The sequence below is a fragment of the Pieris napi genome, chromosome 1 (assembly GCF_905475465.1).
Source record: "Pieris napi chromosome 1, ilPieNapi1.2, whole genome shotgun sequence".
NCBI classification, from domain to species: Eukaryota; Metazoa; Arthropoda; class Insecta; order Lepidoptera; family Pieridae; genus Pieris; species Pieris napi.
Genome location: NC_062234.1, coordinates 12,100,384 through 12,125,683, shown reverse-complemented (window position 1 = coordinate 12,125,683; position 25,300 = coordinate 12,100,384). Strand labels below are relative to the sequence as shown.

The following is a 25,300-nucleotide window of genomic DNA, read 5'->3' as shown; positions in this document are numbered from 1 at the left end:
GCAATTTTTAAAAAAAAATAATCTGTCGTAGGTCATCGCCCAGACACAAAGCAAGAAAGAAAAACAATTTTGTTAAGGCAATTCTTTATTGATATATAGTGCTTTACTTATATTTGAAAAAAATAATAATATCATGATTCGTCATAGTAAAAAAATAAAAGTTTGAGTGTTTGATTGACACTCCAATAACACACTTCTAAATTATTAATGCAAGTATTATTAATTATTGAGATAACATTACAACTCTAAAGAATTATCTCCAAAGAACTACAAGTAAATAATGAACCTTTTACTGTATTACTTTCGGATAGCGGAAAATATAATTAGGAAAAAATTATACAAATATAATATGATTAATATTCCTACACTTAAAGGAAAATATTTTCTGAAAATTTCAGTACAAACAAGCCAATAGTTTCTTTATAGCCTATGTATAAAAAATACTTTTCAAAAGAGATTCCAATAATCATAAGATTGCAAAATATAAAACACACTGAAACCCGTTTAAGACGACATGTCATAAAAGCGAGCAAGCATTATTATTTCCTTCTTGAGGTTATAGCGATTTATGAAGCGGGTTTCACTGAATTAAACTTAAGTCAAACAAGATTTTAAATCTTTATAATTTTCTTGAATAAATATTAATCTATACACATATTGATTTTCGAATTTAATACTTATAATAATACATTTGAGATACTTAAAATCATAGATATATAAAACATAATCAATACAGATCAAATGAAAAAAGGCAATTTTAATACCAGGAATGTGAGAGCTATTATAATATATTAATTATCTATTTTTACGCGATGTTATGCGATCTTATGTTAAAGCAAAAAAATAAATGTTGACAATCGACATTTCAAATACATATATGTCAATACTCAAAATATCAATCAGGAGTAAATTATTTTTATATTAACTACAATTAATTAAACGCTTTTCTGGAATAAACTGTTAGTTTTAATTATGAACAGGCTGTCAAGTTTCTTTGCATTCAAGCGGTGACTCCTACACTGTGTTGCTTCCTTGAATATAATACTAATGAGTGTATAGCGTAACAGTTTTAAAAAGGTTGTAACTGAACGATACTTCAAATATTCTTTGAAAATTTGTTCCTTTTTTACCCACCAACGTTTAGTCCTGGTAGCTTATTTTTAAGAGCCTCTTATAAATGCACATTCGTTTACGTCATATAAAATTACTTGCGTACAATACGCGTGTGATGATTAGGTTTAATTAACTATGAATGCCTACTTCTATACATTGTAAATATTATGTCAATTATTATAAGTAAATATTATTATTATTTGGGTTACTTGGGCATGGCACAATATATTGCAGTTTTTTTTGTGCAGTCTGTATATATTTGAAACCCGTGTGAATTTACTAAGTGAATTTATATATATTCATTTTGATTTATTATATTCATAACACCATTTAAAACACGCATTAACATATAAAAAAATTGTTTCATATACTTAGTCAATAAATTTAAAGTTAATAAAAATCATAAGATCTAGAAATCATTACTGCGATGGCAATACTCGTGTTAAATCTAGTCATAATTGTTTCTGTTATGTGGTCCCAGATTTGACCACACATATCAAATTAAAATCAAATTCTAAATTACCTCCCATTCGCTATCCAAATGGTCGTCAGGAGAGAGCAGATTTAAGCCGTCTTTAGCTCCATTTTTCATTTCTAATCTTAGCTCAATACTCTCCAAATTCCAATTATTCGGCAACTGCATTACTTTAGGAACCAAATCTGTTATTTTGTCGACTTTACTCATTGGTTTTTCCACTTTCGTATCAACTTTTTTAATCTGTGTTTTGTTATCTATGGGCTTGTTAATATCTTGTATTTCTTTCTTATCGTCTATAGTTTTATTGACATCTTTGACCATAAATTTACTGTCTTTTGTATCTATTGGTTTGTAGATTGGATCCTCGTAGGTTACATTGCTGTCAAGACTCTTGATACTAAGAGATTCTAAGTTCAGCATTTTCGCTAATATCTTCTCTTTTTCTTCTATTTGCTTCTCGAGTTGTTCATCGTTTTGATCTAGATTGTTCCTGAAAGATATATTGTAAATGAATAGTTTTGGTAGCTTACCAGTCAAAAGCTGAATTATAATTTAAACAGTTTTCCTTGTTGGTCGATAAGTCGTGGTCGTGCGTTCAAACTTCTTTACACATTCTCACGCAATTAATACTAGGAACGTTCGTCTACAGAGACCAGTAATTTAAAAAAACAATCGACAATATGTCCCGCAATACTTGACTATAATCGATATTAGACAGGAGGCCGAAAAGCATTAAAAAAATTGAATCATTTAACGAACGTCTTAATAGTCTAGATACCATCGGTAATTAATGCGAGACGTTAAAATTAGTTTTGGAAAAAGTATTTAGATTCGGTATGGAATACCAAAGATTTGTGAGAAAAAACCACAAAGAACAATACATACCCATATATACTAACATTCATTACACAAGGACTGGTGTAGCTGACATCTCTGAAACAACAAAAATAAGATGTTCACTAAAGATAATCACTGCACGTAGTACCTACAGTTAGCAATTCGGGATTTAAATAGACTATTATTGAGCAACTTCCTATTTATAACGTAAAACATTTCAATGCAGAGAGAAAAAGTACATGTAATGAAAAATTATCAGTGGAAGTTAGCTTTACCTAGTAGATTTCCTTTTGCAATCTGTGGAATCGACCTCTACAAGGAGATACGAGATTGTCTCAAGGATATACAACCTCCATGTATTAAATATAGGCCGTAGGCTTATAGGCCGAAAACGCATCCATTAAAAAAGTAGGTGGCTGCGGTAGCTGTCTTGTATTGCTGGCTCGTATTTTACAAAAAATGTTTTACCTGCTCCTAGACCGGCTTCGTACTGGGGTCATCAACCTTGGGGTACTGCCACCGGACCCTGCATCCCTCCTCCGACTGCGCCTACTATGTATCAGCTCATCGTCATACTTTTTCTCCATTATGCTATTATACAACTTCAACTTCCTTTGCAGCTCCTCAGATTTAACCCGCCTTATTTCTTCTACATCACTTGACACGTCCCTAAACTCGTTTATAATAGATTCTAGAACATTGTCAGATATGTCACGCGGTAGATGCTTTATTGGCGGGAGTTCGAAACATTCTTCTCCGTTCGGTACGTTGTCTATAGTCTCGTTGCGCGTGAACATGGCTATGGGCTGTTCGAGAACGCTCGTGACGTAGGGTACTGCTTGATCGATGTGTGTGAGGTCATAGACTGTATTCACCGCTTGCTGGAGCGTTGTGAGCGATTTGGACATTATCGGCTCGTCTGTTAAATTTATATAGACTTAGTACGATTAAAAGCAGAACAGATAAAAAGCACAACATCCAACAGAGCCATTGCTCACAAAACAACAACAAGCGGTTGAAAAATGGTAAAAGGAAAATTAATTTGAAAAGAATTGTTAAAATAAAAATGCGCAAATAAAACAAAAACATATATTAACAAAGTACAATGGCCTTGCTGGTATCGTTGTCTACAAAATAATTTCGTTCACTCGTAATATAATGAATGAAGGAAATGGAAGCACCGATTTGGTTTAATGTCAAATTATCATTCGTCGGCATAATAAGAAATGTTACTTATAAAATTAGCCTATTTAACAATGCCTGTTACAACAAATTGTGCGAAACCAAATCATCATAAAAATCAACCTATATGAGACTAGATCTAAATTCACTTTAATTACTAATAAATGACTTAAGGTAATAAAATTAGTTAAGTACCTCATTATTTTTTAGGTATAAACATTTTTAATGATATGTAAAAAAACAAACTGATCAGGAACTTGCTCTGCTATTGAATATTTCTTGTTCATCGGACAATGTACATATATTGAGAAAGGAATTCTTCAGAACATAATTCCAGCATTTTTAATAATAGTATTAATAATCCAGTGCTACAACCCTAAATGGTTCTTGGGCTTTAATAGACAGTGTAATAAGACTTATCCCATCCTGTCATCGATTTTTTGTGTCTAAGGGATATCGGATTCCTCACGAAGTTTGCCTTCACAAATAACGCACATTTACATAAATTCGTGCATAAGTGAAATCGAATTCACAACACAGCTTTCTAACCACCTCGGGGTTCTAAAACCAGCTGCGCACATGATTTTATTTCTATATACTTGCTTGTACAATTGAGATCATCTTTTTTCAAACTATCCAACACATAAATAGCGGAGTAAGTCACTGATCATTTCTATTAATACTTGTATCTAAGACTTAAATGCGAAAACATAATAATATGTACTATAAAATGCGAAAGGAATGATTTAGATTTTAGCGCATGCTTTAAAAATGGTTCGATCACTAACATTAATACTCATATAACACAGATATTCATGCATATTAAACATGCATTATTTAGTAAGGCACTGATGAATTTATAATTAAAAATACTTTTTATGCTAGAAAAAGCAATGATTACTATCGCATCCTATAAAAAAGCAAATTAATATATACGAAAATCGACACTTCTGTATCTGTTAATTTATATTTTACACGCAACAAGCAAGCGTGTGTCATTCACAGGAGAACCAAACCATCAAATCTTTTCCTAAATCAAACCATGTCGACAAAGATAATTATCAAGAAAAAAGTTGAATGAAATCTGAAACCAAGAGCCATATATAGATATACAGATGCCAATAATTTTCTAAGAAAATTTTACAAAATGGTTATGGTTATTAAAATACTGATACTATATTCATCTCTTTCTCTCAAATTGTTTACAATGTGGTAAAACAGAGTAAAGTCAACAGCACCATTATCATCAAGAATCTACGCTACATTTTATAAAAACCTCCATTATTTGTTATTTGCCGTAAAAGACTAGTGATTAAAGTTAAAAATATTAAGTACCACGTAATTCTTATCCTAAATGGTAAAATGCATAAAAAATATAGCATTGGTCCTTATTTGGTATTCGTAAGGCACTAAGTATTTGTGAAAAATAAAATTTTCTAAACTAAAAGTATTAAAAAAATAAACATCATTTTTATAAGTAAATACGCTAAGAATAACAATACAATAAAATCATCAATAGAAATAATTTTCAATTGGAACTCGTCCTAAAAACTGTATGCTAAAACAAAACCTTAGGTGCTGTTTTAAAAAAAAACTATGATTCGCTTGATTGTGATTGGTCAACGTCTCTAGACCAATGACAATCAAGCGACGCGTTCAAAAGTTTCGTTTATAACTCGGATATAAACGGGAGTTTATTATTTACATAACACGACGCTCGAGTGATTTACAGCAGTTGGTAAGCGTGAGACCTCGTCCATTTATGTAAATAAAAAATTCACGTTTTGATATAATTTTGTAATTATATTAATGACCATAGTATTGTTATTCATAGGTTGTATTATTTGAAACAACAATTGAGGTTATATATTAAAAGCGGTGTTTTAATAATGAATTTACTCATTTTATTAAAACGAAAAAAAATTGGTATCAGAGAAACATCCAACCCGAGTCTGCTATCGGTCACTTTAGTCTATGGTTCTAATTTGATATCACTGTCTAAAAATCGTACTTCAAATCGAAACACGAAATATATATAGTTTCCGCGTCTTTTTCATTAAATATTTCTGAACAAAATCACATCATCTTCGGACTAATATATAAGAGAGTTGGTATAAAGGGGTTGGTGCAGCAAGTCTAATACAATTTTTCATTGTAAATTGCACCTTAATGCAACGCAATAAAGGTGAACTTTTATTTATCAATTTTAACTTCCGTGAATATATAATGTGGGGTTTTTATTGCCTTGTTTTAAGGTGAATTTTCCAGTGCAATATTTTCGAATAATATCCGACTTGCTGGTTAAACAATGAACTTTTACTGGTTGAGTGAGGATTGCCTATTGGCGAACAGACCTTGCGCAAGCGTCGCTGGCTCTGGCTTATGTGCCAGACGCACAAGAGACCTCTCCCCTTCCAGGATGAAAATTTCTTCCTTGTTCACGGATACCGACAGGATACTGAAAAAAAAAATACTAAAAAGGCTTTGCCGAGAGAGAACCTCAGACACGTAAATTTTATATTGTAATTGTTTCATGAATAAATAATTAATTTCGGAAAGATTATCGAAATTCGTTATATAGAATATAGCGATAAGGCCGCTTTTTTATAATTGACTAAATGTAAAGAACGGTAATTAAAAAAAAATCAAATACCAGTCAACATTCACCTATATTATACATGTTTCCTCCAGAATTGCGTGATTATCCATATCTCAAAAACAACTGAATCTTGGGATATAAATACAAAAACGACGGACTATATTCTAAAACTTGGACTGTTCCTTAAGGTTGGTTGCCTCAGAAAGATACCACACTCAAATCCAATTCCAACAACATTTATTTCCCACATTCTTTTGTTACAGGTATTACTAATACGATAGAACTACACATTAATACCTAAACCGATAATTCTACAATTAATAAATAATAGTTTAAAAAAACTAAAAAACACGCTTTTAAAGCACATCAAACTAAAAAGTGAAAAATAATTCCTAATTTAGGCTGAAAATGGTAATGAACAAAAAATACTGGTATTATTGTGAAAAAGCGTGGGTTGATCTATAGACGAATATGGCACACAGCTATTATTTATTTTAGTTAAAAAAAATTTTTCGGATTATTGCATTGTCATCGATCTTTGACAGGTGCGCAAAATTTGAATAAAATCTGTTCGTTAAAAGTGGGTCAAAATCGAGTCCGAAGGAGTCGGTTACATACATACATACATACATACAGACATACATACATACAGGTGTAGCTAATATAAAGCGTGAAAAATACAGTTAATAAGTGATAGCCTCCTTTTTGTAGTCGGTTAATGGATCTTACCGTCTAAGATCGTCAACGACAGCCACGGCGGTGAGCGACCTCGGGTCCAACACATAGAGGAAGTGTTCGTTGTGTGAGACCAAAAAATTTTCGCGGAACACGTGTAAGGGACCAAAGTTGTACTCCTTCTCCGAGTGACTGTGCTTCTTCTGGGACGGGTTCAGCAGCTCCGCCACTGTTAGAGGGTTAGAGATGGCTTCCTACAAATGAAAATTTGAAATATATTTTTGGTAGTGTTATACTATTTTTTAATCTTCCTAATTCGTTGTGAGTAGCTTTTATTTAAATGTATAGACAATACTCCACATTTTTCAAAGGTAAAGATAGATAGACCTTAAAGATATAACTCGTTTCAAGAAAAGTTTGGTCTCAGGTGTTTGTTGCTCTTAAAATTACTGAATTAGACTCATAAATATATGATAGCCTCAAAATCATAAAAAATAGTCAAAATCTAGATAAAATAACGAATAATTAACGTAAGTTTCATACAAAACTTTTATAGTTTTGGATGACTATTATGAACATTTTATTACTAACCTTGAATAACAATGTCTGAAGAACATTTCCGGCCCGATCGGCTCGCCAAAGCCTCAGACCTGCGCGTGCGCAGTATGCGTTTGCAGCTCCGCCCTGCGCATATGAGTACTGGAAAACCGCGCCCAAGGAGCACAAACTGAAATCATCAAAATACAATGTTGTAATTGCTAATAAATTCCTCTTCCGATTTCTATATTTTGTATGTCAGCAGATAGAAACTCAAACTTATGTAACTCTAATTATTAAAACATACTAGTTCCTAATACGTATATAGTATAAACGTATCTTTATAACGTCATTCGTTACAACGAACCACTCTCTAACACATAAAAATTAGTTACATTTGTTTGGTTTAACACAGAACCTATACTTTGATTCCCTCTTTATAACGCAACATTCATTCTCTATAACAAATAAATATTTACATATTATAGACATCAACAACATAATTTCTAAGAAAGACACCTGAGGTCATAAACGACCGTCTAGCCTTTGTTATTGTTAATTGCATTAACACGTGTGCTATTTTTCTTAGATAACATTGCCTGTAGGAAATTTTGGTCTCTCAGTCGTAAACAAACTTTGAAACTGTCAAGATGGCCAGTAAAAGAAAAGCGTTATGTATTGTATGTGTTTTGAATTACCTACTTACCTTACCTATTGATAGTAATAAAATTAAATGGTTAAATTTGGTAGTTTTTTCTCTTCCATCCCTATAACGAAAACTCTCTATAACGAATAAAAATTCGTTATTTCGTTCGAGTTTACAATTAATATAAGAAATTGTTGTAATACACACAAAAAGTTGCTTGCCTTTAAACTACATTCCTAATGGAGTTCCGGTTTCTGTTACATGCGTTTGGTTTGGTTATTTGTTTCGGTTTCGATTGATATTACCTTTTTCTTTCTTTTTTGCCCAGTTGGTTGACGTGCCACCGGTTGTCTCGTCGTTCACACACTATGCTGCGGTACTTGCTCGACACTAATAAAGTGTTTTGATAGTAACTCATTTGTACAATCTCATGTTGTTCATTCACTATCTCCATTGACTTGCATAAGTGCTGTGAACAAGCAAACCATTCTAAGAAACATAGAAAATAGACTTTTTCCAAATAGAGTGCAATGACAGCAAATTTCTAATAACCTATAAGTCATACATGTTAGTACTACTAGTATTTTAAAGAAAGAGCACTAGACAGTAAAATAATCATCTTTTTTCTACATAAGCTCATGCTAAAAATTAAACATTGGTTTAGAAATTTAAAAATTTACTATTAGTATATTAAACATAAAGTAACCAGGGGAAGATAAAATGATTGTATTTATCTTTAAATCTATATTTAGATATGACTTCAGTTGTAAGAGGGTAACCCCCTGACTTTATTCATCAGCTGGTTCCATTGTAATTGTTATATTGACTGATAAGCTATCTAATACATAGATTTCATTTGTTAGAATTCAATTCTATACCTACATAATTACTGACATCAACAATTATATGAAAATTAAATATAATAAATTAGATCTATCTATCGAGCACAAATATATACATTTTTTTAAATAATGTCAAGTATCTCTTTTAGATAGGCAGGTTAATGTACTTACCATGTAAAAATCAATTTCAGTCATAATAATTACACCGTCTTTGTCACCAGAAAACAGTCTCATCCCATTTTTAGACCATTCAATTGAAGTTATTTTACTTTTATGTAGGTCTCCAATAGTATACCTAAACCATACAAATAGTTATAGACTTTATACATTTCATGATTTTATCTGGCTAAACAGTTTACTTAATGCTTTAACAAGTTTTATTTAAGATAGTTTTAAGATGGAATCATCATAAAAATTTAAACAATTTTAAGCCTAAACAGTTAGAAACTTCAAGTAATCTTTACTCACCTTTCAACTTTGGGTTCTACTTTAGGCTTAAAAGTATCAGGAACATTTTCAGGGTGCTCTTTAGGAATTTGAAATACTGTAACTTGTCCTGTTGCATTACCTGCTCCAACCATATAATCCACTGTGCTTACTATCTTTACAAAGGTTATGGGGGATGTAGAGGCCTAAAAACAAGGTTTAGGACTTAAAGTGCAATTTCATTATGTAATTTAGGTTTTGAATGTGGTGAACCACTTACCAAAACCAAATACCTTAAAAATGTTATATTAAAAGAAAAAAGATGCTTAAAAATATTATATTAATGTGAAATATTTGACAAATTAGCTTAGTTTTTTTTACAGGACTAATATTATAATAAGTAAGATAAGATAAGTTCTAGAAACTTAGCTAATTGCTATTAGAAACCAATTCTTGCGAAATTGTTACAAGGTGACCAAAAACATACCTCACAGCGAAGTCGTTGTATATTGCCTTTTTTCCTATCATACCAATACACCAGTCCCACATTCGTTCCTAAAGCTATGTATTCACTAACAGCATCAACACAGGTCAAGCACAGTTCATTAGAAAATATTCCATTTTGGATTTTTGGTGGTATCAAGCTCAAAATATGTGAACAAGGTGTCCATTCTCGTACAAAACCTTCCTCTGCACCACTTGTAACTTCCATTTTTTCTCCCTGGCTTTACTTTGGGTTCATATTCTATGCCGTATTAAATGCATATTTTCTAGAAACCGAGTCAAATTTTGACTTCTAATAAGAAAATAATAGGAAACCTCGTAACTTAACTATATTTAAGTACAGTTTTCAACTCTCAGTTTTTCTACTCTAATATAAATTGTCAACTGTCAAAAAAAGAAAGTATAAAAATAAACATAACTGTAAAAAACACCAGTTCCTAAGCATGTAAATTTTTAACATATAATAAATAAATAATATTAAAAAATCTGTAATATTTTTATAAGAAATAATATTATTATTTGAAAAGTAATTTTAAATCTAACAAATCCAATTACTGAACGAATATTAATAAATAGTAGATTGCCAACACAGCGGATAGCAAATCCGTGCCAGAGCCATAAAGAGAAAAAAACGGATAGCTATGACGACTGACGTGTTCGTTTAGCTTTAGACTTGACATTTGTTATTATATTGTCAAATTTGTACCCGTAGGAGCAGGACGCGTAGCAGTACTTAGAAAACTTTATTTTTATAATAAAATGGCAGAATCCGTGACAGAAATACCGGTTAATATAGAAGAAAGTATAAAAGAAACTTTACATAATGGAACAACCAAACCTTATATGAGTATAGAAGGGGTGGCGGTCGCGTACTTAAGTTTGGTGGTCATGGCAATTTTACCCATATTTTTCGGATCATTTCGTTCAGTGAAATATCTTAAAGAGCAAAAGGTATATATATTTTATTATAGGGTGCAAAATATTACATAGAATTAAACATAATACTACTTTTCCAAGATGCAAGTAAAATGGCGAGAAGTATTAGTTCAAACGTATTTGTCATCGTGGCAGTGCTCTTCTTACTAACACCATACTGCTATTTGTAGTAACGATAATTATATTCTTCAATATATGCTCTTGGCTATTGAAATGTACATCTCCCTATCTGAATTTACAGAGTTTTAGGGTATAGAGAAAAGGATGGACAGTTTTTTTCAGTTGATACTCTTTTTTAAATTCTTTGTCTAATTTTTCTTAGAATGTAATATGTGTTAGTACTGTAGGATCCCACATATTTATTGATTAATGATAGAAAACTTTATTAACTCGTTAGACTTAACAATGAAACAAGTCAAAAAAAAAATTATATCTTCCACAATTACTATATTTGAAATTGTTGCCTTTGACACACTGTTTTCTGAGTCCAGTTAGTCTCTTTCTCATTTTACCTAGTTTTAATAGTTGAATTATAGTAGTTTCAATTTAAAATCATTGTAATATTAAATAATAGAATATACAATATTATTATATTTTTTAATAAATTAGTTAATCAACTTAAGTATAAACATGAATAAGCATGGCATTATCTTAAAAATCTTAATTTGTAGGAATCTGGTGAGCGCCCTGAAACAATGTCCAACCGTGATGCACTCATGTTCCCAGTGATTGCCTCATGTGCTTTATTTGGTCTCTACATATTCTTCCAGTTCTTCTCCAAAGAGTATATAAACCTGCTTCTTACGGGTTACTTCTTTTTCTTAGGAGTATTGGCACTTAGTCATTTACTAAGGTGAGTTTAAGAATTTTTTGTAGTAATAATTTTATTCTAAGATTTTGCTTCTATAAACTTCTATATATTAGTTTCTTACAGTACAATATTTCAAAATTATTAATATTAGTAAAACATGGCTTAATTATATTACCATGCTCTATGTGTCTTGTTAATCATGCGACTAAGAATAATGTTCATATTAGTTATAGACATAATTTAAAGAAAACGCTATAACTAATTATTCTCCAAACGCAGCCCAATCATATCAGTTATGATGCCAGCATCAGTTTCAAAGGTGCCCTACCACATATTATTTACTCGAGGTGATCGAGATGTGGTCAACTATAAGTTCACCTCTTATGATGTCATATGTCTGGTTATTTCTTTCGTCTTCGGCCTCTGGTATTTACATAAGAAGGTGAGTTACTTTGCGTTATAAATTTTATTAATTTTTTTTTAATTTATACACAGTGTTATGAGGAAAAATTATGACTAGAATATTATGTGAAACATTTCTGTGACATATAGAATCTACATGTGAAAGTGAAAATTTTGTTAACAGTTTTAAGACAATTGTGCTAGTAGACGAATTTGAAATTTATCATAGTTAAGATTATTTAGAATAGAGCATAAAGCTATTTTTATAATAAAAAATGCTTAACTCGAAACTGGCTTGAACTGAACAACATTTTGTCATGTCTTCCACTGTATTCTTGTACTGTAGTATTTTTAATCGGTTTTGGTAATTAAATGCTATCCATTAAGTACTACTCTGGGATGAGCCATGCGCCATAACCACTTAGGCATAGAGCTAATAAGAGGACATATTGTATTATTTCTGTTAAATCAATTTTAAATTTTCAGCACTGGATCGCAAACAATCTGTTTGGTATTGCATTTGCAATCAATGGAGTAGAGCTTCTGCAACTTAACAATGTTGTTACTGGCTGTATTTTATTGTCTGGACTCTTTTTGTATGATATTTTCTGGGTGTTTGGTACAAACGTGATGGTCACTGTTGCCAAGTCCTTTGAAGCGCCCATCAAATGTAAGGATATGTAATAGAATGTTTAAGATTTTAATATTTTAAATTTTTCATCTTTCAAAGTACGACTCCCGTAAATTTAATTTAATAGTATAACTTAAAAGTTGTAACTGAGATTTTGATGTTTTAAGCTCATTTTTGTGTTTTTTTTCAATGAGTCAACTTTTAGAACAAGTATACTTTTGCCGAATTAGAATGCCTAGTCATATAATATAAACAAATTTTGGTATATTTTAATTAGGGTATATTTTTCTTATATTTTCATTCCCATTTTCTAACTTACTACTAATACTTTTACAGTGGTGTTCCCACAAGATATTTTCGTGAATGGCTTCAATGCCAGTAACTTTGCCATGTTGGGTCTGGGAGACATTGTGGTGCCCGGTATCTTCATTGCTCTGCTTTTGCGCTTCGACAAAAGTCTTAAACGCAATTCGGAGTTCTACTTCAGGTATACATTTTTTATTAGATATGACTTATCTATGAATAAGTGAACAAATTTGAACACATTTAGGTGTGACAATAAAAAATAATGCCTTTAGATTGTATCTGTTTTGTGATTTTTTTTAATAGGCAAGTTTATGCCACATATGGCAAGGCCAAAGTAAAGAACACGGCATGAAAGCCTCAATAATTACGTAAGAAAGAAAATGACGTCATTAAGACACTAGAAAAATAATGCTACATTTATTTGGATTTTTTTAGCATTTTACGATACTAATTTTCTGTTACTTTTCGACTCTAGAGCTACGTTCACAGCCTACATCGTAGGATTATTGGCCACGATCGTGGTAATGCACGTGTTTAAACACGCACAACCCGCTTTGCTCTATCTGGTACCTGCCTGTCTCGCAACACCCCTTACTCTTGCGTTACTCAAAGGAGATATCAACGCTTTGTTCAAGTGAGTATCATAAACCCTTTACCGCCGTAATTTAGATTTTTTATATTTTTTTATCTTTTAGATTGGTCAGAGAATAATTTCTCATTATATTTTGTTCCTACTAATAATTATGTATACAATTGCGTTCATAGCTCTCCGAAACTAATATATAATTCCTAAATTAAAGAGTGAGAAATTGTGTATTGATAGCAACTTTATGTAATACTTGTGGACCCGACAGACGTTGTCCTGCATGATATTTCAAGCGATTAGTAAAGCAAAGTATGAAAGTACCGACTGCAGCGCCATCTGGCGGGCTGATTTGTGAATCTAAACCATTCCCAGATCCCCTTGAACACACACAAAAAATTTCATCAAAATCGGTCCAGTCGTTTGAGAGAAGTTCAGTGACATACACACTCACAGAAGAATTATATAAAGATAATAATAATAATAATAATAAATTAAGTACTGTTTAATAAAATATGTTAATCTTTATATTATACTTATTATTGATTTTACAGCTATGAAGACCAAACAGCCATCGAAGAGAAAGCAGACGCGAGTAAGACAAAGAAATCGGAATAATTTAGAATAAAATAATTCGTCAAGCACAAATTTATTGCACACCATGGTTATTATAAGGTAGGGACCATGATTGGCAAAATTTTCAAATACACGGCTAACTTAAGTTACGTTTTAGATCTCAAACTGCATCGTATGAAAATCCTCCTTAAAACTATTTAAAGAACGTCGTCATATAATGCTATTCCAGTCCTTTATTACGGGGACGAGTCGTTTATTAGAACCAACAAGCGATGAAATATAAGACCAAAAGCTATTAAGGCACTACTAGATTATATTTATCTGTGATTATTTGTATTTAGTAGAAATTATTAAATGTCAGTCCTCTACAACACGTACGCGTACCTTAGTATACGTACGTAAATACGCGTATGTGTGTATACTTTGTTAGGCGATCTGTACCATGAGTATGTCAGAGTATTAAACGCTAACGGCAAAGCAAAATTTAATACATTTTCTTGGCGTTTCTATTTGTTTTAAATTTTCCATTGCGCGATAATTGTAAAGCCGTGTATTTCTTAAAATAATTCATTCGATCTTCCCGTATCTTCCATTGGTGGTATTTTGAAACTTGTTTAATTATTAATATTTAGCTAAATACAATTAGTTATTGTTAGAAAATACCTTAACGTGTTGCCCTTCTCACAATTATTTTTATACTTTGAACCATGTAAATAATATATTTTCTTACGAACTGGAAATTAGGTTGTTGTTTCAGAATTTACATGTGTATGTTACAAATAAATTCCCTCTTTATTTTATAAGTTCTTTTGCTTGTTTCTTTATAACCTGTATTTTTTATTTTATATAGGCAGTTTAGAAAATTTTGATATTTTTCTTAAATACTTTTTGTTCTTATCGTATTCTTAGATTTTATTGTTACATTTTACGGATTCTACTTCATAATTATCTCCTAATCTACTAACGAATGCTAACTTATGGAGACTAAAAACAGCTGTAAAGTTTCTATTTTATTGTTATAAAGCGAAATAAATCTTGAATGCGATAAAATTTATTCTTATATTATTTCTTCACTGCCTATAGTTTATTGGTAAGTTTTACGTCATAATATGAATTTATATCGAATTTATATACGACAATTGACAACAATGTCTGGGCTAAGTAATAAATATTAAAAAATATATTTTCTTTTACTGTCTTGTCCCATTGTAACGTGTCTAAAAAGCTTTCGTCCGAGGTTCCATATATATAATGACCATATACAAGATATGCGCGGGATAGTTTTAACAGAACTCAAGAATATATTATAGTAATTGGAATGTCAAACGGCTTAAGTAAACTACAATTCGCCATCCACACTCTACGAGGCGACGTGAGAGTGTGGACTATGCTCCCGTGCCATCTCATGTCGCCTGGCCAGCTCTGTTGTTTTGGGGGCGAAAGCATCGACCACCCACTCGCGCTTGTTCACTTTGGTGTTGATTGATATTGTCTCATGATATTTTATATTTTGTGATATTAACGCAAGGCATTATAATATTGGTAGGCACATATAGTAGCTAACGTAGTCATTCCAATCTTGGCCATATCTTTGTATATGTAGCGAGCAACAAAATAAACCGAGTGTTAATGGCTACCAGTCGTGCCGCCTTGACTCGCCTATATATTTTGTGGCGAGGGTCTCGCGAGTCTGGTGCCGGCTTAAGACGTAATATTGTTAGTGTTGCTATCTCAAGAATGAATACTTATCTAATTGAAGTTAGTTTTATTTTTTCTTGTTGGGGGAATCTTTTAGAAATTCATTACTTAAGGTAAGCTTATTCGAATATATTTTCTACAGCAATATACAATATACCAGAAGTCTCGGCAAGAAGTTTTTTCTGGTGTTTAATAATGTCAGTTAACAGTATTTACAGTCGATCCTACTGCGTCAAACTATAAATTTAGAAACTTAATGTTTCTTAAATTTACATTTCCCAAAAATACTTCAATAATAGTAGTAGGTATAGAAATTCGGAGGTCAGCTAAATATTATAAAAGTAGCCCATTAACCAAACCAACTAATAATAATAAAATATTCGTTATTACTGTAGGGTTTAGCGATATTAAGCACTGCTGTGAGTCTACCTTAATAAATTACATTATTAACCAATTATAAAATTTTCATATGGGGAACAATTAAAATACTTAGTATATTATATATTACTTTATTTGAATCAGTCTGTTGTACATTCAAAATATATTCAATTAGAATAAGTAATATTATTTTTATATAATCAAGCTTATGTTAATATGCGGGCACCATGTGTGTCTGTCTATATACAGACATGATCACCGCGAGTAGGTTACCCATTGTAGGGTCGTATTGCAAGCTTCCATTTTAATATTCGCGTATCGTATAATTTCTACTTTGCATCGTTAGATGGCGTTATAATCTAAATAGCACTTTGTTAACAAATATATTCGTAAGAAGCCGCATACAAAATACCAATTAATCATTTATAGATATATTCTTGTTGAAAATTCCCAATCCGGTGCATTCGATAAAGTTTTTGTCTTCTTCATCCGGTCGTATTGTGAATTTTGTCTGAAAATAATAAAATTAACATGAGCGTTTCTTTGATCAAACAGGAACTGTCATATCACGATTTTTAACTAATCTTAAATACTCATAAATTCAAAATGAAAAATATTAACGAAAAATATATAATTCTTATATTGTATACACCTGCTGCAATGAGTTAATCTCACAAACTAATGAACCATTTTTATGATAAAAATAAAGAAAAAAAATCATCTCAATATGACGTATAATTTGTAGACAAAAATTGCGAAAGATAGTTAGTCTAATCAAATATTATGCACTTTCCGCAATATAACATGCTTACAGATCTAAACTGACGACTCCTTTACGAGAAAATTTCCAATAAAAACTAAGTAAAAATAATTTCTACCTTAGCAATGGTCTCGGCTATATGTATTGCTGTCTTTGTGTGTAATGTGATCTCTCCTGTATGAACGATTGATTTTCCCTCCGCTAGGCACATATATATTATCATTTGATCCTTAAATGTTTAACCAAATGTTATTTTAATGTTGGACATAAATATATCAAAAAGAAATGTAAGATTGTATTTTAAATTAGTACATATTTTAATATCATCTTTATATACGAGTCTTCAGTGCGTGTAATTGTAATTCGAATCTTAAACCAATTACCGATATAGATGAAATTATTTGTGAGTTCAAGTGAATCCTATAAACGAATTGATTAACAATTAGATAATATATTTTTTGTATATAAAACAAATAAAGAATGTCTGCGGTCTGTCGTTCACTAGTATTTTATATATAATATAATATATATATATATATATATATATACTTCCACTTTGCACAGAAGAATAACAAACCTGATACAGCAAAAGATTGAATCAAAGACAACTAAAGTAATAGATGAAAATAAATATTCAGAAAATTCTGGCTATAGTGAGATGGCGAAACTGATAAGCAGAAATAATTTAATCTAAAGAAAAATTAAACATTCAATAATCGCAAATACGTATACGCTTAAAGTTATACCACATCATTACGTGAGAAACAATTTAGTGCAAATAATATTTGAATATCATATTTCGGATTCAAATCATGCAATATTAAATACGTAGCATTAAAAGAAATCAGCGTTTGTCGTTTTAGCCATAATCAATATCACACACTACTTGCTACTAGATGGTGCTATACATACATTTAGAAAAAGAGGGCAGGCTATGGTGAGAGACGTGAAGTGACTTGTTTAATATTATTTTGTCCTGACATTATAGATTTATCTTTAATAAATGCCGATGGTAATTTTTATAAACTTTAAAACACAACATAATAAGTACTTTGCACATTCAACACATGGGGTAGCAATGGCAACGTTTGGATTAATGTGTTTATGTATTTCTAAACATTTCGGTAAATATTTCTTTTTTGGTACAACTTGTGACTTCGACAGCCAATTTTAATTATCACGAGCGTTACGATCACGATTTTCCATAGCAATGATTTGTCTATTTACTTTAATCGCCTTTGATTGAATAAAGAAAAGTGGAAGGCTTATACCGTATAAATATAATAGAAGTATAACTATTATTTACTGTTAATAACTTGTGTCATATTTATTATCACTTAACATCAGGTGAGCCTCCTGCCCGTTTGCCCGCTGTTCTATAAAAAAAAATATTATCACCTGAGCATGTGAATCAAGGCTGACCCCTGAATAAATTAAATTCATAAAATCTGCCCCAATTTTTTGTCCAGCTTCGAAGGGATCAATGGAGCCCTTAAATAAAGCGTCGGCACCTAATACACCACCAGTGACCAAAGGACTCCATAAACTGGAAGATAAAATAAACTACATGTAACTAATTGGTCACAAATCCACTGTTTTGTCAATATATTGAATTACTCAGTGTGACTGTCATTTAACAAAAATCTGTTTAATTTTTATTAATTTGATAAATGTGGAAATCGATTTTTTTTTCTGTCCGATATAGCTGACACATCCAACTATAGTCGTATTTTTAATTAGACGAAGCCAACTGACAGTAGCTAATGTCACTTTGTAAAATAATGTTGCCATATTTAAAGTAATAGTGATGCGTTCAGTTCTTGTTCAATCAGATGAATGAACAATGAGTGTGAATAGTCAATCATTTCAAACAATAAAAGAATATTATTTCTATTTCAAAATTGTATAAAAGTGCTCTGATATAAGTTTGGTACTAGTACTATGTAACTACAATCAGTTTTTTGACGTCTTATTATAAAGCGCGGCGCGGCGACTAGTGCCATCACCGATCATTAATTCACGGGTTTTTACTTTGTCACAACACTATTTTTATTTCATCAAAAACTGACAACACCGTAAACGTCAGTTGACTTCGTCTAATTAAAAATTCGACTATAGCTTAATTAGCTGTTCAATTAACAGCCTAGCCTTTTGACTAAACGGGCCGTTTAACTAGCGGCCTGAAAAATATTCAGCCGTGGGGTTTGTTACAACATTTAATAAACTGGCTGCCTAATGCTTAGGCAATTCGTACGATAGTCATTATATTTTGGCAGAAATAAAAAAGATGAAACTTATGATAAAAAAATATATCTTTAAAAATTAAATTGCTTGAGTCAAATTCACATTATTATTGTCGCTACACTCTTCCATTGTATGTAAAGTTGTTGTTTGCCGACGCCATATTGACAGTTGGAAGAGTATCGTTTCGAGTTTGAGAGTGGCAGAAAGTGGAATTAATTTTAAATTAACAGTCCACAGGCCAGGCAAGTAATGGAACATCATCGATCCAAGTCATTTGCCTAGCTGTTTGATCAACTGGCTGAACATCTTTCAGGCCGCTAGTTAAACGGTGCTGTTACGTTAAACGGTGAGGCTGTTAATTGAACGGCTAATTAGTTGGCTGCGACATAATAGTTATTATAACAGAATTCAAAAAAATAATCAAACTGGTTCAGTTCAGTTCAGTAATACCTGTAACTGACACGTATTTATAGATAACAACTTTATTAGGTTTGTAGCCCAGCTCATGATACAGTACTGTATTTATTTCTGACATTTTATATTTCAAAAAATATAAAATTAATATAAATAATGATCATTTAAATTATTTTATGATGCTTGGCTTTAACCCTGAGGTCGTGCGTTCGAAGCTGTGCACCAATCAATTCTTTGTGCGAATTTATAACACTCGCTGGTAGGGTGGAAGGCAATGGGCCATAGACCTAAAAATCAGCCAAAGGCCGGTTGTCTACTAAAAAGATCGCGTAACAAACAGAAATCTAAATATTTACAACGGTAATTTATTGTTGTTGTAGGGTTTAATATTTAGTTTTAATTGAATATATGTATAGTGTGTAAATTTTGTAGCTGTACCTAGTTTTTGAAGTTATACTTCTTTTGGCGCGTTACGGAAAATTGATGAGAGTATTTTTTTTCTATTCTTAGTGTCGTCTTTTCTACAAACGTAGAATAAGGCGAAAGATAAAAATTTTGAACAGATTCTTATCTTGTTTATAGGCCAAAGATGTATAACTTCTAACGCGTGTAAATAAGTACACAGACGTTTTTTTGTACAAAAAAACACGGCTTGCATCAAAACAATTAACCCCGATAAAGCTTTGACAGATTTCATTTTGTTTTAAACCTGTTAAGACTTACAGAATACCGCTGCAGTTATTTTGTACATATTGCTGGTCTTTTATACAATTAGTATAAACTGGATGCTCTATGATATCTATTTTTTCTTTAGCACCATTGGCCATTTCATAAGCTATCTGAAAAAATAATTATTATAATCTGTTAGTTGGACCACTGTATTCTATGTATTTATTTATTAACACTTCGTTGCGTATAGAAATATAATACCGTTGACATAATTAAATGAAAAAGGGGGCAACTGGCGGCCTCCCTGGCTGGATCTCTCCCAGGCCACTAATTGTCTATTATTTAACATTTGTCTATAATACTGCTGAGGAAAGATTTTTTTTATTCATTATTATATACATCTCTATATATTTCAATCTTCTATGCGTGTGTTTATTATTAAACTCCTAAACAGCTATACCGATTTTGATGAAATTTTCTGCGTGTCTTCAAGGTGATTTATGAATTGTTTATATTTGTATTTACGACGTTAAAGGACATCTGCCGCTACATATAGAGATATAGGTATGTTATTTAAAGCTGGCGGCTTCAACACATGTACACTTTGTGCTTGTGTAGTGTCTGTGAATAAGCGCGAGGCGTGATGTCAAACTGAAATACAATCACAAATACATCATGAAAAGACTGTCCGTCTCTCTCGCGCTCGGTCAAGCTTATGAGTATAAAAGAGACAGTTATTGTTTTGCTTTTGCTACTGTTTATGTTGATCTTTACTATACATGTTGATCTTTTTTCAAACATTACCAGGGCAATCTCGTGAAATGGTGCACAATGTTTTTAATTATTTTAAGCATCTTAATAAAAACAGTTTAATGAAAAAATGTTATATTTCATTTGACATCAGATGCTGAAAGCTGATTTGTTTTTTTTTTGATTTGTTGAAAGCTGGGTTCACCACCATACTCCTGAATCAAAGCAACAGTCCAAACAATGGAAAATATCTGGATCATCTACTCCGAAAACGGCTAAGGTCGTTTTGTCGACCAACAAAGTCATGTCTAGATGGAGCGTATGTTGAAAAATGAAAAATTATTTACACGAACTACTCTTTCACGTTCTTGGTCTGGCTTAGAACTTTTAGATCCACCCTCGTATGCACCTAATATTTATATGTATTTGACACATTTTTATTTATTTACAACCCACCCAACCTTATTAAAACCAGAGTGGACTAAAATATATAGCTTGGCAAAAAAATCATATTTTGAAACATACTGTATGTGAAATTGCATTAGTGTGAGTACTGTGAACCCGCCAGCTTTCGATAACCGACCTATACAGAAATCCGAGGCTTTAAAGATTGCAGCGCAATTAGTTCCAAAATAATATAAGAATTTTTTTTTATTAAAATGAAGCAATACACAAAATAAAAACTTCCCAAAAATGGGCCCATCTTAGCTGAAGTTATACAACAATAGATAATTTAAATAAAAATATAAAGAAATAAAATCCTTATAAACTAACAAATTACACGCAATCATAGAACATAAAACCATAAAACAAGAGATATAGATTAGATATATATATATATAGAATATATGATTCAATTTAAGTTTACAACTCGAACCAATAGTTGATTATACCTGAGATTAGTAGGTCCAAACCTTATTCAGCTTAATATTAGTATAAATTAATTAATTATTTTTACCTTAACAGGCAAATTCCCAGCTACAAAGCTCCATATATTGACGAAATGAGGGCCTCTATAAAGCCTATCATGAAAGGTAACACCTTTTAAGGACCGTATTGGGTTCACAGTCACTTGTACATGTCCACCTCCTCGTGGAAAGTATCTGTCATTAAAAGAGTTTCGCAAAATACATTTCATTTTCGCATAATAATGATTGATGAGAGCCGTAAAAAACTTGTTTCCAAATGTGAAACGATACTGGAGGTTTCTGTGTGGGGTTGTTGTTAAGTTTGGGTAAGTTTGTTAAGTTTAACCCTACACAGACTCAGAAGTTTGTTCGTATTCTGCTAAACATGACAAAAGGATCTTAATCCTTTTTTTTAATAGGAGGCAAACGGGCAGGAGGCTCACCTGATGTTAAGTGACACCGCCGCCCATGGACACTCTCATTGCCAGAAGGCTCGCAAGTGCGTTGCCGGCCTTTCAAGAATTGGTACGCTCTGTTCTTGAAGGACCTTTCTTTTGACTTGTCTCCTCAATTTAAAGGCGCTCTTCATAGTGGAGTACCCAAAGAAGTCCGCAGTCTTTGTGAAGAAAAATCTAGACTGGCTTCCAAAAAGCTGGGTATTTTTGGAAGCTTTTGGAAGGGTAGGGCCAAGCAGTATTTAACTTATGAACAACATACGGAGCTCTACAAGGCTCAAGTACGACCTCACATGGAATACTGCTCACATCTCTGGGCAGGTGTTTCCAAATACCAGCTCCTTCCTTTTGACCAAATTTAGTGAAGGGCTTGTCGAATTGTCAATCTCCAACGTATTACAGATCGGCTTGATTTTCTCTCTCAACGCAGAGACAGTGAATGTTCTGAAGAATAGTTTGGGTTGATCCCTCCTGCCTCTTTTCAACACTGTACGAGCCAGCCATATTAATTCAAAATTTTAACAGCATCAGCTTGCTGGCTGGAAGTCTTCCACGGTCCGCTTCACAGTTACTTTCCTTTTGCGAACTAGCGAAATGTGAAATCGACTCCCAGGGAAGTATACTCCTCTTTCAAAGGCCGGCAACGGACCCACTAAAATGGGTATGGGCTGCGATGACTTCCTCGTCTTGTTTTGGGCGTACCGTAGGCTCGTTTGCCCCCTATACTATAAAAAATATAACTGAAGGTCGAGATGGAAAAAGGAAGTTCTACATGTGAATAAAATTTAAGATTTGCAACCATATATCGTCGATGTAGAATGATGACCTCATATGTCCAGAGAACCAAACATTACAGGAAATGAAGAAAATTATGTGTTTTTGTATGGACAAAAACACAATTTTAAACATCTAAAAGATGTTAAAAAGGACTTATTTATGTTATTATTTGGTATAATCATACCAGTTAATTTTAAATGACATAAGAGTCTAAGAATAAAAAATAAATGGTTTTTTGACATATGAGGTTATCACTTCAGTGACGATATGTAGTTTCATGTAAGTGAAATTGTAATGTTATTTGGGTTCTCTTATAGTGTATATAAAAAACATTATTTCTTCACACGACAATGTCTGAAATGGGTTTCTATGAAAGATATGTCAGATTCTAGTTTGATGTCTGCAGACTTACCCAGGTATCCCAGGTTAAACATAGGGTATTACCACTAAAAATAATTCAATATATGATTCATGATAATATTTTCACCAATTCCCCTCACCTTCACCTGTATATAATTCTAATAAAGCTTCATATGCCTATTTAAACATATGTTTATATCCTACCCTCTCTTTATTATCTTCCAGGAATATTTAGCACCAAAATGTTTCAGGTTTTCTCTAAATATTTCATTCATGTAATCTATCTGTGGCGCCATGTCTACATTGGTCCCTCCCTTGAGATCTAAGATTACAGGAGAATCTGCCATCAGTGCACAGGGTAAGGCCACTTGGAGTAAAAGACTTACAGATCTGGAATCAAATAGTTGTTTAAACTTAAAGGTTACTCAAATATTTATGTACAGACATAATATTAAGAAAACTTATTTGTATTTTCTTACTATGTAACAAATTGGTATTTAAAAAGATATGGAATCTAGCCAATTCAAACACATAAGCTTGGCACATGTAGATCTCATTTCTTTTCTCTGTATGCATATAGTGCAAATGAAAATTAATTTTACTACCATAATATATGTTTTTGTTTTCGTAACAATAACAAGTACAATAAATGTGAATTCCTTTAAAATAATTTACCAATCAAAGCACTCAAAGCCCAATTTTTTTAATACTATTAGCTAGTTTTAGTCGTAATAATAATTTTTAATGGTAGGTATTTTACAATTCAGATATATTTACCCAGCTGTCTGGATATGCGCTAGGTACTGGCCACCTCTGATCTTCCCTGGGATAAATTGAATATCGGTAGAACCAATATGAGCACCACTTAATTTTGCCTGGCACATTTCTGCTACTAGCTGAATTCCTGAAATAAATACATGGGTTGTTCTACATTTTAAAGTTTTCTACTTTTTACTAAACATTGTGTTTCAGATAAAAAATCTTGTGAGATATACCTATAAATTTGTTTAATTAATGGAATTAATGTTAACAACTTAGACTAAGCAAGAACTATGAGTGCAGGAAATCTTTCAATTTAAATAAAAATATTAAGGGAAATACTGGTCTGATTAGGTAATTGTTGCATATAATAGATTAGAAATTTTAAATTGGTTTAAGTATACAGATAAAAGTAGTTATAGGAAGTTTTTGTTTTAAATGTATTTTTAAACATACTGCTGTTAGAATGTTGACCTAATTTAACTACTGCATTTCTATATACCTAAATATTGTAATTAACCTTTTAAATGTTGCGCTGCCAAGCCGGGTTTTTTTCTACCCGCTCGAATATTTTTTACCCTCACTGGTATGCCAAGAATGGCACTCAATGAAATGGAATTTCTTAGAATTTGGCCGCCCTGAAATAATTTCAGATTGTTATTTATAGGTAGTATTTTTTCAATTCGGTAGCACAAAACGCACAAGGATTCCTTACTCCTTCTAAAACGCTCCCATCAATATCCAAAATCTCTGTCATATTAATATTATTCCGCTGTAACGTATTGTTCGAAATTTATTTTAGGTACTTAAAATGTAATAATTATTTCTAACAAATGTGTAACCGTGATATATATTTATATATTAAGAATAATATAGTCGATGGCACTTCTTCTTCTTCTTTTCCCTGATGGTCGATGGAAGTTGAAAATTAGGTTTAAATATAAAAATTCTGTTAACTTTGTGGTCCGTGCAGTGCTTCCAGATCCCAAAAGTAAAATTACAGTGTTGTCAGCTAAAAAATATAGTAGTTTCTTAAAACAATAC

At 31.9% G+C, this 25,300-nt stretch overlaps 3 protein-coding genes across 4 annotated transcripts; 1 reads left to right on the top strand and 2 right to left on the bottom strand.

Annotated features, from left to right (window-relative positions):
* Positions 1–72: 72 nt before the first annotated feature.
* LOC125054155 (WD repeat-containing protein CG11141) lies at positions 73–10,220 on the bottom strand. The gene is made up of 10 exons (XM_047655886.1): positions 9,823–10,220; positions 9,378–9,541; positions 9,081–9,204; positions 8,373–8,536; positions 7,476–7,611; positions 6,939–7,138; positions 5,965–6,068; positions 2,897–3,347; positions 2,477–2,524; positions 73–2,081 (listed from the first exon to the last, which is right to left on the bottom strand). The coding sequence occupies exons 1-10, from the start codon at positions 10,045–10,047 to the stop codon at positions 1,628–1,630; spliced, it is 2,070 nt and encodes a 689-aa protein (XP_047511842.1). The 5' UTR covers positions 10,048–10,220; the 3' UTR covers positions 73–1,627.
* Positions 10,221–10,519: 299 nt separating this feature from the next.
* On the top strand, positions 10,520–15,265 carry LOC125054163 (minor histocompatibility antigen H13). Its single transcript, XM_047655899.1, has 7 exons — positions 10,520–10,790; positions 11,447–11,628; positions 11,866–12,028; positions 12,475–12,658; positions 12,956–13,106; positions 13,401–13,559; positions 14,063–15,265. Exons 1-7 carry the CDS (start codon positions 10,599–10,601, stop codon positions 14,124–14,126), a joined length of 1,095 nt encoding a protein of 364 aa, XP_047511855.1. The 5' UTR covers positions 10,520–10,598; the 3' UTR covers positions 14,127–15,265.
* Positions 15,266–16,275: 1,010 nt separating this feature from the next.
* LOC125054168 (RNA 3'-terminal phosphate cyclase) lies at positions 16,276–25,133 on the bottom strand. 2 transcript variants are annotated; one of them, XM_047655909.1, is made up of 9 exons: positions 24,972–25,133; positions 24,777–24,894; positions 24,275–24,401; positions 23,702–23,887; positions 21,956–22,100; positions 20,302–20,417; positions 18,319–18,466; positions 17,039–17,149; positions 16,276–16,671 (listed from the first exon to the last, which is right to left on the bottom strand). In XM_047655909.1, exons 1-9 carry the CDS (start codon positions 25,011–25,013, stop codon positions 16,576–16,578), a joined length of 1,089 nt encoding a protein of 362 aa, XP_047511865.1. In that variant the 5' UTR covers positions 25,014–25,133; the 3' UTR covers positions 16,276–16,575. The 2 variants fall into 2 exon arrangements, with proteins under 2 accessions (XP_047511865.1, XP_047511873.1); XM_047655917.1 differs by lacking the exon at positions 17,039–17,149.
* Between the last annotated feature and the right edge of the window lie 167 nt (positions 25,134–25,300).